The 15,043-nt window shown below is 33.5% G+C and overlaps 1 protein-coding gene across 1 annotated transcript; it reads right to left on the bottom strand.

Moving 5' to 3' along the window:
- Positions 1–442: 442 nt before the first annotated feature.
- Positions 443–2,352, bottom strand: LOC139854862 (uncharacterized). The gene is made up of 4 exons (XM_071844138.1): positions 2,179–2,352; positions 1,972–2,119; positions 1,486–1,869; positions 443–1,401 (listed from the first exon to the last, which is right to left on the bottom strand). Exons 1-4 carry the CDS (start codon positions 2,350–2,352, stop codon positions 443–445), a joined length of 1,665 nt encoding a protein of 554 aa, XP_071700239.1.
- Positions 2,353–15,043: the final 12,691 nt, after the last annotated feature.

Raw genomic sequence — 15,043 nt, 5'->3', positions numbered from 1 at the left:
CAGACTTACCACCAAAATATTCTTCAGTGTTTACTTAAATATCTCTAAGACTCCTATCAAGAGCTTCGAAACAGCGCTTATCATTCATTGGCGCCTCATCCCATACAATAAGTTATGTGTTCTACAGTAATGTTGCCATCTGGGTATTTTTCTTGACGTTGAACATCGATTCATCGGTTATGACCAGCGGTAGTTTGAATCGAGAATGTGCGGTTCTTCCCGAAGGTAGAAGTAGAGATGCAATGCCAGATGATGCAACAACAAGAACTATCTTACCTCTAGATCTCAGTGCTGTGATTATGGCTTTCCATAAGAATGTCTTCCCGGTGCCACCGTGCCCGTATACAAATACATGTTCAGTTTGTTCATTCAACGAAGCGCTTGTTATAAGATCGTAAATTTGCTTTTGCTTCAAATTCATTTGACGTTCGAGTTCTAGGCGTTAGGCATTTAAAACTACACGATCATAGTTTCTCTCCTCCATGATAAGACGGTTGGCTAAATCTGCGAGCAGGTCAGCTGGCAGCGACGGTAATGCGAAATCGGAAATCGATTTCGAACACTGGTTCAAAAGGATCTCTACCTCATACAGGACAAAGTTATGTAGGTCATCGGCGTTTATATGCAAGTGGGACATATTTAAATTGGCAGCTGCACGAAGCGGTATATCATCACCCATTAGTTTCCAGTGATTTTCCCAAAGAGCAAGTGGGTTCGTAACAGTACAATAAGACAAAATGTGCGCAAAAAGAGAGCGTAACTGAGATGACGTGGCAGATACGGATGCTTCTTCTAGTACCACTGACCACTCTCTATCATCACCGAGTAACCCAACTGCTTCACACGCAGACCGGTATGTATTATGAAGGATCTGGTTGACTGTTCTAATATCTGCAAAGCTCTTGCACCCCTTTCGATGGCACAAAAGCTTCCTTAGAAAAAATGCTTCTCCATAGGCGGGATGTATATACGATATCCTGCCAATTGATGGTTTCTTTAGGTTTGCCCTGCGCGGCCAACTTTTTTTTGACTCGTACCAAACAAATTCGGTTGAGAAATCCAAATATGTAAGGTGGCTTCCGTTAACTGCAGATGCATTATAATTAAGCCACTCAGTGAGAGTAGTTTTTTTGGCTTCGTTGTTTTCAACAATAGCACGCAGAGGTTGCTTGCCCGAAAACTTTACCAACTGCATATTTTCAAGATGAACAGCCAGAATCCGGACAGCAGGTTCCCGATGATGAATCGGGAAGTTAAAAATCCGCCAACAGGCTTCGTGAGGACAAATGAACCGAGCATCTATAAAGTTTTTAATTTTATCAACCGGTTGTGTCTGCTGCTGTGACTGGCGACTGTCACTGCCGATGGGTTTTGCTATACGAACAGCCACACGGTCGGTACCTTTTGAAATATACTTGAACAGTTATTTAATGAGACTCGTCGTACCACAACATTCAACGTTTATGTGAGCCTGAAAAGTCATACATAGTAGCCTATTATAAGGAACAATGTAGCTTTTATCGAGGTGGACACCGGCACACGTTGTATATATACCGATATTACGCCTACGGTAGTGAGCACGACCGTTGTCATCAAAGTACGTCTTGTCAATGTATTTCTTCGGGAACTTTTTTGAACATGAAAAATTTTGATTGCATGATGCCCGCTTATTGGCAAGGCCACATGGGCCATGCATCATAGTTGCAGATATGACTGTATAACTAGGAAAATCAATTCTGGGGTCAGGCAGTTCTGCACTTATGTAGAAGTCTAAATTGTCCCTGATAGCTGCAGAAACCGAGGAGTGAACCCAAACCAAAGTGTGGCAATGTGGCAGCCCTCTTTTTTGAAATTCAATCATATACAAAACTGCAGGATGCAAAGAGAATAGTGTCAGTGAATTGGCAACAACAAAACATGTAATATTCAAGAAGTAAAGAGGAAATTTCAATTCTGGGTGTGCAATAGTACCTCCGCGAACATGGCCAAGAGGACGCTCATCCTTTAAAAAGTTTATAAACTCATTGACCTTCATGTAGAACACACGAGCGACTATATCGGCTCGGTCTGAAGGCGATAGGTGAGGAAAAGGCTTCAGGTACCGAGAAATTTCAGGCCACTTTGCATTACACGTGAAAGTTACAAAAATGCCAGGTTTCCAAAAACGCGTGAAATTGCCAGAGCATCGAGATAATGACTGTACATATAACGTGGGCCACCAGTGAACGAAGCGGGAAGAATCGTCATGCTACTGACATCGGAACCAGTTTTATCACCTCTATCGATAGCGTCATACAACCCTGAAAGGTACTCAGCCCGTATATCGTTCTGCTTATTTCTGATGTAGTCCATTCGGTTGAGCACGATGCTGCAATATGCCGTCACCACATACGGCTGAAATAGACGACCCAGTCTCAAAATCAGATTGTAACTCTGAAGCCTATCATGAATCTAGTAGCTGTAAAACATGTTCATCGACATTTTTCTAACACGAGCCCCCTAAGAACCCGAGGCTGCGCGCAGCTTCAGATCCGGGTGAAAACTGGGTTCACCGAATAAAAACATCAGCAGGAATTGAAGTGACATATATAACGAATGCAGCTTATTAACTCGCCTGGGAAGCTGAGATAGAGGCTCAATTATCACGTCGTAATCAGAAATAGATTGTGGGCCAGAGTCAAAAACAATAGCGCCTATTGCATCCGAAGTAGGCAGTGCATGTTGGCTTGACCCGCTCAAACTATACAAGCAAACCTTGAAAGTAGGTACCTCGCTGACAGCACACTTATCCCTCGTGGTGCGAAACAACTTGACTAGTGCATTATTTGAATCAAGTAACTTCACCAACTGAGTAACAAATACTTCAGAAAGCCGTCCTGAATCACGACACCCAAAATTCCCCATTCGGTTTTCAACTTCGTGATCCGTATCATAAATGTAAAGCTGCAGAAATCTGGGGGGCTCCCCTCTTCAGGACACAAACTACCGAGCCAATGATAAATCTGGCCAGAGATTTTGAAAACGTAAGGAGAACGACCGTCGTTAACAGTTTCATCGATACGAGCGCCAAAGGACGTCATGCTGAACATCTGGTTGTAGGCACGAACATTATCAACGAAAGCAGGAATTTCTAACAAACGCTTAAATTCTGCAGGAGGATCCTCATAGCGTGGTAAATAGACGCGGCCATTTTCACAGCAGCGATGATAATGAAGCTGTTTGTCTCTGAAATATGACTTAACATGTTCAGCGCGCCAGAACAAAGCCCCGCACTACATGCAAACGGACGTGCAGTCCCCTGAATCACGATATAAAGGAGATACGCCTGCACAAATACAAGGCAATTGTCAAAGAGCATATAGAATAATATATAAACACACATGAAAACAGACAAATAACTCGCACACTCAACAAAGATAACCACCATTAAAATTAACTGTTTTCTAGAACTGACCAAGTGCAGGTAATCCACTCAGAGTACATGGAATTTTCAGGCTAGTAAATATCCAAAGATTCCAATTCTAGTGCCTCTTGCACTCAACAACCACAACAAAAAAACAAATACACATTGCAACCTCAAATTGGTAGTTTACAGAAGAAAAAAAATAGAGTTGACAAAATTAATAACTCGCAAAGTCAACAACGATAACCGCCATTAAAATAAAACTGTTTTCTAGAACTGGCCAAGTGCAGGTAATTCAATCACAGCACATGGAATTTTCACGCTAGTAAATATCTAAAGATTCGAATTCAAGTGCCTCTTGCACTCAACAACCACAACAAAAAAACAAATACACATTGCAGCCTCAAATCGGTAGTTTACAAAAGAAAAAAACCAAAATTGACACAATTAAATGAAACACAAAAACAGCAAACAAATAACACAAAACATGAGGCATAGGGAATTTTCAGGCTAGTAAATGTCTAAAGATTCCAATTCTAGTGGCTCTTGCACTCAACAACCATACACATATAAAAGACAACATGCATATATGAAAGACAACATACATATATGAAAAGCAAAAAGAAACAAAAGACAACATAATCCACAGATAGTGAAAGTTACAGCAGAATATCATAGAAACAAAAGACAACATAAGCCAAAGATAGTGCAACTTACACTAAAACATCATACATATAGTTAGAAACTCGATTTACCTGACACATCAAAAGGTGCAGAGATAGTATATATGGGTGTCAACTGAGCATGAAGGGAAAAGCTAACAGAAACTGCACAAACAGATATCTGTTAAAACTTGTAAAAAACAATTTCAGTGACAACAAATTAGAATAAAAAACAATATCATACCATGAGAAGAAGCCGAAGCACTGGCATGTGCCTTACGTAGAGAAGCCCTTTTCTTAGATTGTTTATCGGAAACAACCTGTAGGTCTGAAGGTCCAACACTTTCTAACACAGCACCACCAGCTACATTCAAATTGGCTGAGTGTTTTTTCCTTTTTCGAGAACTCCTCATAGCGGAAATTACCAAACAATGAAAAGCAAAAAACTTAACAGGGCTGAGAATGGTGAACAACCTGAACAACGTAAGAACGATGCGAAAACTACAACCAACAATAGCAAGCAAACAACATAAATTAATTAAATAGATTAACAACAGAACAACAAACCTATAATTTCTGTAGCCGATAGATTTTCTGTAAGCAAGGAAAGGAATTGGTCTGGAGCAAGTATGAAGAGTTAATTAATTAATGGGAAATCAAATCAAAAGGCTATAAAGTAAGAGGGTAAGGGAGGAAGGAGCAAGGTGAGGCTAAAGGTGTGGAAGAAGGGAGCAGGTCAAGGTGGGAGGTGAAGGACGAACAGAGGAAGATGAGAGGACGACCAGTAGTTGGTCGCGTACTATTTCTGCCTTTTGTGACTCAACTGGCTTCCACTCAACCATAATTTAAAATAAAAAATAAAAAAGTAAATTAAATAAAAAAACGTGAAACACAAAAAGAAAAAAAAAACCAACAGCGTGAACAGTAATTTTATGTGAGGGGAGCTGCCACGTGGACCAATCAGATTGCGAGATTTACTTTCCCTAATAGAAGATGGGTAATATAAGTGTTATCATTAAAAATTGTTATTGTTATTATTATTACTATCGTTACTATCAATAAGGTTATTATTAATATTATCGTTATTATTATTATTATTATTATTATTATTATTATTATTATTATTATTATTATTATTATTATTATTATTATTATTATTATTATTATTATTTTTATTAGTATTATCATTAGTATTATTATAATTATTATTATTAGTATCATTATTTTTAAAACTAATATTAGTATCATCTAATTATTATAAATACTATTATTATCATTATTATGAATGCGATATAAAAGTGGACTAAAAGCTATTAAACTAATCGATTAGGAAATAATGAGTATAAGTATCATGATGAAATTAAAATATTGTAACATATTGATTTAGATAAAAAATATCATTTTCATTATTTTTATCATTTTTATTATTATTAAAATTATCATTAATATTAAAACCATCATTTTTATTAAAATTATCATTTTTAATAGAAATATCATTGTTATTATAAAATATCATTATTATTATTATCATTTTAGTATTATTATTATTAAAAATTATCAATTTGAATAGAATTATTATTTTTATAAAATATTATTATTACAGTTAATATTAAAAAGTATCGTTATTATTAAAATTATCATGATTAGAATTATCATTTTATCATAATTAATATCATCATTAGTAAATATAAATATTGTTATTATTAGTAGAATAATAATAATAATTATTATTATTACAAAATAATACAACTTTTACTTATTATATTTATTATCAATATTATTTTATAAAATGAATATGTGATACAAAGATATTTTACTACACGTAATATAATTACATTAATAATACATATCACTATATTTTTATGATATTAAACTTTATAAATTTTATTACTTAAGATATATAAAAGTATATTTTATCATATATAAATTTTTAATTATTAATAAATGATTTATCTTATTTACTCTAATAAAATCTGAAAAATATGTTTAAATATAATAAACGCCTATATTTAGGTTATATAATAAACATGTATAGATTTTGAAAGTCATTTTTGGTCAAGTTGACTTTTGTTGACTTTTGCATATCGGTCTCGAGCATTAGGATTGTGATATACTATGATCTAACCTAAATTGTTAGACGGATATTGACCAACATATGAATATATATACTTAACATAGGTTCGTGAATTCGAGGCCAACCTTGCACTTGCTCAGTGTCATCATATGCTTAATGACTACGAAATACAGTATTATGAGTTTCATTTGCTCCCTTTTTAAATGCTTTTGCAATATATATTTTTGGGACTGAGAATACATGCGCTGCTTTTATAAATGTTTGACGAAATAGACACAAGTAATCGAAACTATATTCTATAGTTGGATTATCGAATCGAATATGCCCCTTTTAGTCTGGTAATCTAAGAATTAGGGAACAGACACCCTAATTGACGTGAATCCTAAAGATAGATCTATTGGGCCCAACAAGCCCCATCCAAAGTATCGGATGCTTTAGTACTTCGAATTTATCATGTCCGAAGGGATTCCCGGAATGATGGGGATATTCTATATGCATCTTGTTAAGGTCGATTACCAGGTGTTCAATCCATATGAATGATTTTTATCACTATGCAGTGCGAAATGCCTGATATGAGTTGATGTTTATGAGAAATGGAAATGAAAATCTTGTGGTCTATTAAATTAACGAAAATGATTGATTATGATAAACTAATGAACTCACCAACCTTTTGGTTGACACTTGAAAGCATGTTTATTCTCAGGTATTAAAGAAATCTTCCGCTGTACATTTGCTCATTATAAAGATATTACTTGGAGTCATTCATGGCATATTTCAAAAGACGTTGCATTCAAGTCGTTGAGTTCAATAAAGATTATTATTAAGTAAATGACAGATTAGGTCATTTATAGTTGGATATTATGAGATGGTATGCATTCCTGTCAACTTTTGTTGTAATGAAAGTTTGTCTTTTAAAAACGAATGCAATGTTTGTAAAATGTATCATATAGAGGTCAAATACCTCGCAATGTAACCATATGTTATTGTATTCGTCCTTATGGATTAGGATGGGTCATCTCATGTGGTATCAGAACGGTGGTCTTAGCGAACCAGGTCTCGCATTAGTGTGTCTAACCGATAGATATTATGATGCATTAATGAGTCTGGACTTCGACCGTGTCTGCATATCAAAAGTTTTGCTTATCATTTTTGTCAAAAATTATCTGCTTATCATCTTAATTTTAGACGCGTCTTACTGCATTCATTGCATAGATAATGTATAGACAAATTCATATCTTTACATATCTATTACAGTAAACTCTGTCTGACATCTTTCGAAAATTTGTCCGTAACTTATGGAATCTTGGTATTATATATACATATGAAAAATATGCATTGAAGAATACCAAACTCAATCCTATAATCTATTACATATCAAAATTCATTTCCCTGATCGTACGAGATGAACCCCTCAACTAGTTCAAGTTCCTCAGATTCCGATATGGATTTCCACTCGAGCTCCGAAACCAGTGTGACCGGAATGGATCAACCAATTAGCCATCATCTATTCTGGATAAATTGGGGATGGGTTCGTAGCCTACTTAATCATTGGAGACAAGAAGAAGGTAATCCCTTCCATCCCGCACATTCCCCTCTTGGCGAAGAAACTAAAGCACTTACCGGTGAACCTGTTCGTGATACTATTTTCTCCCTCATTTCCAGGGTATCTCATCATGACTATATACTATCTCAAATTCTAGATCTTATTCATCCACTTGTCCGAACCAACAATCATCCTGGTGTAATAGAAGAAGTCAACGAGCTTCGCGCTCGGGTAGTGGCTTTGGAGAATATGGTGCAAAGGTTACAAGCACCAGCAGCAGCACCGGCAGCAACAGTACCACCATCAGCAACACCAACAGTACCATTACCACCATCAACCACAACATCCGCATCCCACACCCTAACATCACAATATGTACCTCGAACATCAATGTCATATGCACCGTAGATAACAAGGAGTACCAACAACAATAACCGATGAAGTATTGATTCATTGGAGAAACTTTCCGCGACAATTATGTAATCTCCAAAGTTTTAGAGATTATATGTTCTAGCCTTAACCATAAATCAGATGAGCGAAACAAAATGATAGAAAGAAGAGCGGAAACCCTGACAAGAATGGTGCGTGATTTACAAGCTATACTTGTTTTAAGAACAGCATCAACAGTACCGTCAGCATCACCAGCACCGTCAGTGCCATTAGTATCGTCAGCATCAGCAGCACCTACAACATCACAAGTTCAACCAGATCCATAATCACCGCAAACATCATCACTAATCAACAATGAGTATACTGTATAAATGAATTACAAAGTATTAACTCACTTCCACTAAAGAATTTATATGTATATCTTACATATATAAAGTTTTGAAACCACCATAAATCTTTTCGTACTAAGCTATTACGCATGAATTTTAAAGAGTAGATACTCGGATAATTCATGTTACTAATATGCTATGATGTACATCCTTCGTTAATAACTTAACCATCGTTAGCTACAATATCCGTTTCAATTTAATGAATTCTATTTCATAATAAACCAAGTGTATTATTCAATTATATGTGTGATTTTACACTTTCGTCTTCGATGTACTTGAAACCTCCTAGGAAAAAAAACCTCATTCATATCTTGTGAGGTTCGCAAGAATTTCACGAGCACCAACATCATTCACCAAAGAAATATCAATAAAAATGAATAATGAAGTATTGATTCATGATTTTAAGAAATAATCCACGAAAATTATGAGATTATTCATTTCTAATTCCAGCCGAAAATCAAATGAGTTTAAATTAATATTAACTCATTAAATCTGTATTACATCTGAAGAAAATATACATATATTTTCATAAAGACTGTAATAAAAATGCTCTTGTACAAAATATTACTTGTGAAACTTTTAACGGGTAGGTAATTCCCGAGAGATATATGAATTCACAATTAATATGTTACATTATCCGATTCTAATTCAGAAATCATCAACTATACTCACTACTTTCACAACGATATACATTCTTTATAGAAATCAAAACAACCATCCCCATCCAAATTTGATTACATATTCTGATTTTGACAAATCAAAATTTAAGTCAAGATTTAACAGAAGACATCACTCTTAGATCTCTACAGCTCTCAAAGCTATACTTTGACTTTAAAACTGTGATAGAACATCACTTCTATTCATAAAACTCGGAAAAATATTCATGTCGTTCAAAATTCTAGAACATCAAATGTATATTGACGATTATAATCTGCGTTCATACCATTCATGATTCTTGAAAACCCCTCAATTAAGAAACAACCCAGAAGATGATCCAACCACACGTTATCAATGGAAAGAAGGATTACGCGTATAGCGATACACCTAGAAACTCTCAAAACCAAAGTCATAGACTAACACATATCTGTGTCAGCTTCTTTGGCATTTATTACCAAAAATAACTTTGCAATCCTTTTCCAAAGTAGTCAGTTTTGTCACAGCTCCAGCAAGTTAACTTTGACTTATCGGTCGAAAGAGTCTTATTATAACTTCGATATATACGTTGCCCTTTCGCCATCGTTACCGGGGAACCTTTTACATTCCACCATATTTACAGTAAACGTATCAACAACTTCATTACCCTTTGACTTAAGCCTCTCCGAAAAATTACTATACTTATTCATTGAAACCCTATCATATACTCATCTGCATCTTGTAACGATACTTGCCAAAAAGCTTAAATCATTATTCTAGAATTTTGCAGCAATTTTACGCCAACAGTTATATATATATACATATAACGTCTATCTCCTAGACTTACATACTTCAAATGTGAAGTTTCTGAAAAACACCCTAAACTGCGAACTAGTTCTCCGAATTTTGAAAAATGCTGATGAAGCAGCAAAAACTGTAAACGACTGTAACAGCCAAAAGTTGATGATAAAGAATAGTATGAAAAAGAGAAGGTTTGGAATTGGAAAACAGATTGAGCAAACCACGAAGAAGGCTGTGGACAAATCACAATGACTAAACCTGCCTTCAAAGAATCCAAATGATTCAGTGTCTACTGAAATCATTAATGAATACCTTGCTCCTGACTCTAAACACTTGCGGACAAATCTTCTTCATCATCCTTTAATATTAGAAATTCTAAGATATCATCATATCTTTCGTTATAAATATCCTTGATATTTATGAAGATATTTTCATAACTATTCTTATCTAAAATCATTTAACTCTTCGCGATATCAATGTTACATAAAAAAGGAAATTGTTTTAGTTTCTAAATTCTGAAGAAAAAAAAATTTGAATTTAAAATATGAATGTTTTGAAGTAGTGTTGGGAACTGAAGCATGAGTTAGTATAATATAATGACTTGATCAACGTGATTATATTACAGTAAGTCATGCTGAGTGTCTAATGGAACATGACGATTCACAGAACATACCGTCATTATGTGCCATTTTACACGACTCTTACATTCTACTTAACCTCTAAACATATCAAGGAATATTTTTCTTGATGATTCGGTCTTTTCCGTGATACTCTGGTAATTTAACAAGTCAAATCGTGCTATTACCATTTCTTTCTAAGAATATTAGCATTGTTCATCCAAAGCTTTATACCTGCGAATTCTGGACCATTACTTGCAAAGAGAAAACAAAAGCATGAAGCTCCGAAATAGAAATGGGAGTATAAATCGCAGCAAATAGGAGAGAGCATGTGACAACCCGGAAATTTCCGACCAAATTTAAACTTAATCTTTATATGTTTCTGATACGATAAGCAAAGTCTGTAATGTTGAAATCTTAAAAACTTTAAACTATGTTCATATATTCATTTACCTTTCGACTGTTCTCGATAATTCACGAACAATTATGTGTGTATAGATATGTACGAATATATATACATATGAGTGATTATTAAATTGGAAAATATTAATAAAACATTTAACGGTTTGGTTGATATGAAAATAAGTTATGAAATTATTATGTAACTTGAAAACGTTAACAAAGTATTTGATGAATAATACTTTACATAAATGCATTAGTTTCCATATATGCTTATCGACGAAATTAAAAGATAATATCAAATGATTGAATTATCATATACATTGTGATATGATTATGAGTTTCTGTTGAGAGGTCCACTTTGATTTAGGAAACCTTTCCTTTTTAACGGTATTCGGAATAAATGGTAAAGTGATCTTCGAGTAAGGACAAAGTGTCAAGTAGCGAGAGCTAGACAAATTGGTAGAAATTCCTGTTGATTTCCAATACATGCCTTACAATAATTGCTTCGTGACTTTTGATAAGATAAACTATTTAACTTTCATATTATTTAATGTAAAAGTAAAATTGGGGAATATAGATAACTTAGAAAATGAATATCGATAAGTTAAGTAATCGATAGCAACACTTGTTTATTGATTCGATTGATTTATAGATATGTAATTAGAACGTTTGAGAAATTAAAGTAAACGTTGGTGCATAAATGAATCATATCAAATTATGTACTAGAGCGTAAAACCTAAGGTGATATAATAATATCTAACATTTAAACGATTTTAAATATATTAAATTTTATTAGTTTTTGAAAAACTAAATATTATTTTAACAAATAAATATTTCTAAAATATATAAGTTTATATTTTTAAATGATAATATCATTATTGTACAAAGTGATAAAATATAATATTAACTCGGTCATAAAACATTTTAGATTTAAAATAGTATTATTATAATATATATTAGTAAATAACGAGACGTCGATTTATAGAAGCAAATGACCAAAATACTCAAATAAATCAGTTACACTTTGAGTGGGATAATTTTTCATTGATTTGAGTCTTGTTATTGATAAAGGTACATTACACGAAACTTAAAGTACCAGTTTTCTTAGCGTACGAAAATGCGTTCGATAAACTGGAACTGGTACTTAAGTCAAGGGTCAACGTACAACATATCGGTGTAAAAATTACAGATCAACTATGCACATAAATATAATATAATATTTAATTAATTATATAAATTAAATATATTATATAAATAATAATAATTAATAAATCGTCGGCATAAAAATTGTAATGCGAATGAGCTGTAAAGATTAGCTCCGCAATTGCGGACCATTTACTCATCAACCCTCAGCGATTGCGGAGGTGTGGGTTCCAGATTTGGGACTACAAAACTCGAGCTCCGCCGAACCATTCTTCAATCTATTTTCTATCTCTCTCGTTATATATATATATTTATATTTATATTATTATTAATAATATTATAAAGATTATTATCATTAAACTTATTATTAGTAGTACTAATATTATTATAATTAGTATTATACATAAAATACTACGACGATGAAATGTCCCGTTCTTATTGATTAAAAACGTTCCATATTAATTGATTTCGTTGCGAGGTTTTGACCTCTATATGAGACATTTTTCAAAGACTGCATTCATTTTAAAACAAACCATAACCTTTATTTTATCAATAAAGGTTTAAAAAGCTTTACGTAGATTATCAAATAATGATAATCTAAAATATCCTGTTTACACACGACCATTACATAATGGTTTACAATACAAATATGTTACAAGAAAATAAGTTTCTTGAATGCAGTTTTTACACAATATCATACAAGCATGGACTCCAAATCTCGTCCTTATTTAAGTATGCGACAGCGGAAGCTCTTAATAATCACCTGAGAATAAACATGCTTAAAATGTCAACAAAAATGTTGGTGAGTTATAGGTTTAACCTATATATATCAAATCATAATAATAGACCACAAGATTTCATATTTCAATACACATCCCATACATAGAGATAAAAATCATTCATATGGTGAACACCTGGTAACCGAACTAACAAGATGCATATATAAGAATATCCCCATCATTCCGGGACACCCTTCGGATATGATATAAATTTCGAAGTACTAAAGCATCCGGTACTTTGGATGGGGTTTGTTAGGCCCAATAGATCTATCTTTAGGATTCGCGACAATTAGGGTGTCTGTTCCCTAATTCTTAGATTACCAGACTTAATAAAAAGGGGCATACTCGATTTCGATAATTCAACCATAGAATGTAGTTTCACATACTTGTGTCTATTTTGTAAATCATTTATAAAACCTGCATGTATTCTCATCCCAAAAATATTAGATTTTAAAAGTGGGACTATAACTCACTTTCACAGATTTTTACTTCATCGGAAAGTAAGACTTGGCCACTGGTTGATTCACGAACCTATAACAATATATACATATATATCAAAGTATGTTCAAAATATATTTACAACACTTTTAATATATTTTGATGTTTTAAGTTTATTAAGTCAGCTGTCCTCGTTAATAACCTACAACTAGTTGTCCACGGTTAGATGTACAGAAATAAATCGATAAATATTATCTTGAATCAATCCACGACCCAGTGTATACGTATCTCAGTATTGATCTGTCATAACCCGTCCTTAACCATAAGAACGTGTTAGATAACCTATGATTTCATTGCGAGGTATTGACCTCTATATGCGACATTTTTAAAAGAACAACTGCATATATTTTACATTACAAACCATAATTCTTATTTTGATACAAGCTTTAGACAAAATAAAGATGATTATCGTTTAGCGATAATCTTAGACTTACAAACTTTACATGTGATGATAACAATACGATTTCTAGCATATTTTACATTACAAATCCTCCGATATGCAGTTTTATTTTTGACACAAATATGCATACTCAAGATCTTGTTTAAATTCAACATGTTGCAGCGGAAGCTTCTAATTATCACCTGAGAATAGACATGCTTAAAACGTCAACATAAAGTTGGTGAGATATAGGTTTAATGTCGGCAGCAATATATATATATATATATATATATATATATATATAGACCACAAGATTTCATATATAAACGTTTTAATAAAAATATTCTAAGTGGTTGAGCACTTGGTAACCATACTTAACATTTAATCATGTCGCATATTCCCTTTATTATGAAATCTTACTACACCGTACCAAGTGTAGTCACGAAACGAAGTACTGTGCAACCGTTGAATACTGGTCGTCCAGTCCGGTTGGGGTTGTCAGGCCCGATAGATCTATCAACAGGATTCGCGTTTACAATACCGCTGTAAATAATAGTTACCAAGCTACAGGGAAGTATGCCAGTGGTACAACTCAACGTAGAATATATTTTTCAGTTACTTGTGTCCATATCGTAAAACATAAAATACATGTATTCTCATCCCGAAATATTTAGAGTTTAAAAGTGGGACTATATACTCACTTTTGTCTTGAAGATATGTAATTTTGACTTGGTCTCCGATTGATATCACGAACCTATCCATATATAATTTATCAATATATTTTCATTTTAAACAAACGTCACATATATATACTTATAATACTTTTAATACTTTTAATAATTCCTTAGTCCGTAGTTAGCAGTCCGATGTTAGTAATTCAATTTTAATGGTTCATTTTTAGGTGTTTAATAAACCCCCAATGAAATAAATAAAACCCCCATCGTATATGTATTGGTCGAGATTAATCTTGACCCACGGTACCGGTGTTGTCAAATGACGTGTTGCGTACATAAAGTACCGGTGTTGTCAAATGACGTGTTGCGTACAATCATGGGATCTTATGATTAATCTTCTCGTATTGTTTACGGGTGATCCTGAACCATATAAAATTAAATTATGAGTACATATATATAAAATATCATGTTATTTTAAAAAGATGTGATTTATTTAATTTTCTCCAATTATTTTCGTAGCTAAACTAGTCTTGGATATCCGATTTTGTTTTGGTCGTAGTTTCTTCGTTACAACTCCGTTTTCGTTGGTTCAACTTGCCACTTCCTTGGATCGAGTCCCTCTTTAAGACTATGAACTGTAAATACCTTAGTTTGTA

This window comes from Rutidosis leptorrhynchoides, chromosome 6 (genome assembly GCF_046630445.1).
Source record: "Rutidosis leptorrhynchoides isolate AG116_Rl617_1_P2 chromosome 6, CSIRO_AGI_Rlap_v1, whole genome shotgun sequence".
In the NCBI taxonomy this organism is placed as follows: Eukaryota; Viridiplantae; Streptophyta; class Magnoliopsida; order Asterales; family Asteraceae; genus Rutidosis; species Rutidosis leptorrhynchoides.
Note: the sequence above shows the minus strand (reverse complement) of the source record. Positions and strands in the feature narration are given on the sequence as shown.